Source organism: Oryx dammah, unplaced genomic scaffold, assembly GCF_014754425.2.
Source record: "Oryx dammah isolate SB20612 unplaced genomic scaffold, SCBI_Odam_1.1 HiC_scaffold_3, whole genome shotgun sequence".
In the NCBI taxonomy this organism is placed as follows: Eukaryota; Metazoa; Chordata; class Mammalia; order Artiodactyla; family Bovidae; genus Oryx; species Oryx dammah.
Genome location: NW_024070187.1, coordinates 93811709 through 93813609, shown reverse-complemented (window position 1 = coordinate 93813609; position 1901 = coordinate 93811709). Strand labels below are relative to the sequence as shown.

Below are 1901 nucleotides of genomic sequence, written 5' to 3'. Positions count from 1 at the left end.
CACTAGTAAGAACCAAAAGTGGGCTTTTCACCTGTTGTCCCTGATCCAGGTCTTTGGCCACTTGTGCAGATGCTACTTATCCTGCTGCTAAAAAGAATGTTGACATCCCAGACACTGGTTAGCTTCATGGCAGGCATCTTAGTTGAAATGATTTGTGCTTTGATCAAGAAGTGCAACACTTTCCAGATAAAGATTTCCCAAGTAATAATCACCTTGTCTTCTCACTTTTAGGCTCAAAATTAGCTTAGAGTAAATAATACAAGTGGGGCAGGGTTTATCATTCCTCTCTTTTGCAGTTTCTTCTTTGCAGGGGCTCAATGAAAATATATGCTATCTACTCAAAGTATAATCCCATGGACATAGGGTTGCAAAGAGTCATACACTACTAAGCAACTGAGCATGCACTCAAAAGTGTAGTGTTTAGCTACAAAAAACCATTTTAAAACACTTTCCCAATAATTGCTTTGAGGAAAATAGTCATTTATTGTCAAAGCATCCAACATACCCAGATAATCTATAAAGTTTAATAAATCTTTCCAGGGATAAAAGAAACACATAACTATTCAGACTCCATTTCACTGGCACAAAATTACACTTTGTATTAAAAGGAAATACATATTTACATAATGATGACATTCTTCATTGAAGTCCATAATCATTTCAGGATACATGCACTTCCCCCTGGAAACTTAAACTGAATGGTTACCTCCTTTTTATTTGTTTTGCTTATTTTTGTAAGAACACAAACTGTAATCAAGAAATGCAGGAAGCATCTCACCCTCCTCCTTTACTTTATATCTAAAATAAATTTTGCCCTTACATATAATTATTACATCTAAACCGTAAGTGCTTAATAATTTAAGTAGAAACGTATGACAAATGCATCAATATGTTGCAATATACGACATTTTTAAAAATGTACCTTTGTTTTTGGGAAAGTGAAAATGCGTGCATTCAAAAGAAAACCCTTCAAACAACCCACCCGATCAAAAATCCACCATCCTGTCTCGTGTGTGTGTGTGTGTGTGTGTGTGTGTGTGTGGTGTAGGTCACAGGTAAACATCTGGATGTAAGGGTTGGGGGAGACCACGTGTGTGTGCCTGTGTGTGCGCGAGTGTCTCCGGGTGTGATGTTTTCGGTCACAAGGAGGTGGTGGATGTCCTCGCGTGTTTGTTCCTGCAGGTGGTTTGACCGTGCGTGCGCGCGCGCGGAAAGCGGAGGTCCTTTCCGTGTCAATTATGCGAGGTCATGTGCCTGGAGAGGTGGTGGCGCTCCCTGAAAGACTCGTTGCAAATGGGGCACTTGAGTTTCTCCTCCCGCCTCCGCTTCACCAAGGGCTCCATGGCGTACTCCTTTTTGTGATGCGACCTCATGTGGTACACTAGGTCGGAGGTCATGCGGAAGGAGGCATTGCACTTGGCGCACCAGTTCTGCGCGGGCAGACACAGTGAGGTGAACGAGGGCGGCAGCAGCGTGAGCGCCGACGGCAGCTGTAACTGCAGGGGCCCCGCGGCCGCCGCCGCTGCGGCCGCCGCGGCGGCGGAGCTCTTGGGCCAGAAGGCGGTGGCATAGAGGAACGGGCTCTGCTTGGGCAGCCCGCCGCCGCCGCCGCCGTTCGGCAGGGCCCCGCAACCTCCGTTCAGCTCCGCCGCTCCCTGGAGCTTCACTGCCAGCGGGTCGGAGGCGGCGGGGTACAGTCTGGTGGGGCCCACCCCGTCGCCAGGGTGGCACGGCTCGAGAGCGCCTAGCTTCTGGCCCAGCACCAGCGGGGACAGCTGCGAGAAGGAGCGCGCCGGCTGCGAGAAGGCGCTCTTGCGCTCGTCCGCCGCGGCGCCCTGGCCCCCGCCCGCCCCTCCTGCGCCGGCCCCAGCGCCCCCGCCGCCCCCCGCGCCGCCGCCGCC

The 1901-nt window shown here is 50.5% G+C and overlaps 1 protein-coding gene across 1 annotated transcript in view; it reads right to left on the bottom strand.

Annotated features, from left to right (window-relative positions):
- Positions 1 to 463: 463 nt before the first annotated feature.
- The window catches only part of PRDM8 (PR/SET domain 8), a 7475-nt gene continuing 6037 nt past the window's right edge, over positions 464 to 1901 (bottom strand). Inside the window, exon 5 of the mRNA XM_040237179.1 lies at positions 464 to 1896. Coding sequence (XP_040093113.1) covers positions 1233 to 1896 — 664 coding nt within the window. The 3' untranslated portion in view covers positions 464 to 1232. The remainder of the gene's footprint in view (positions 1897 to 1901) is intronic.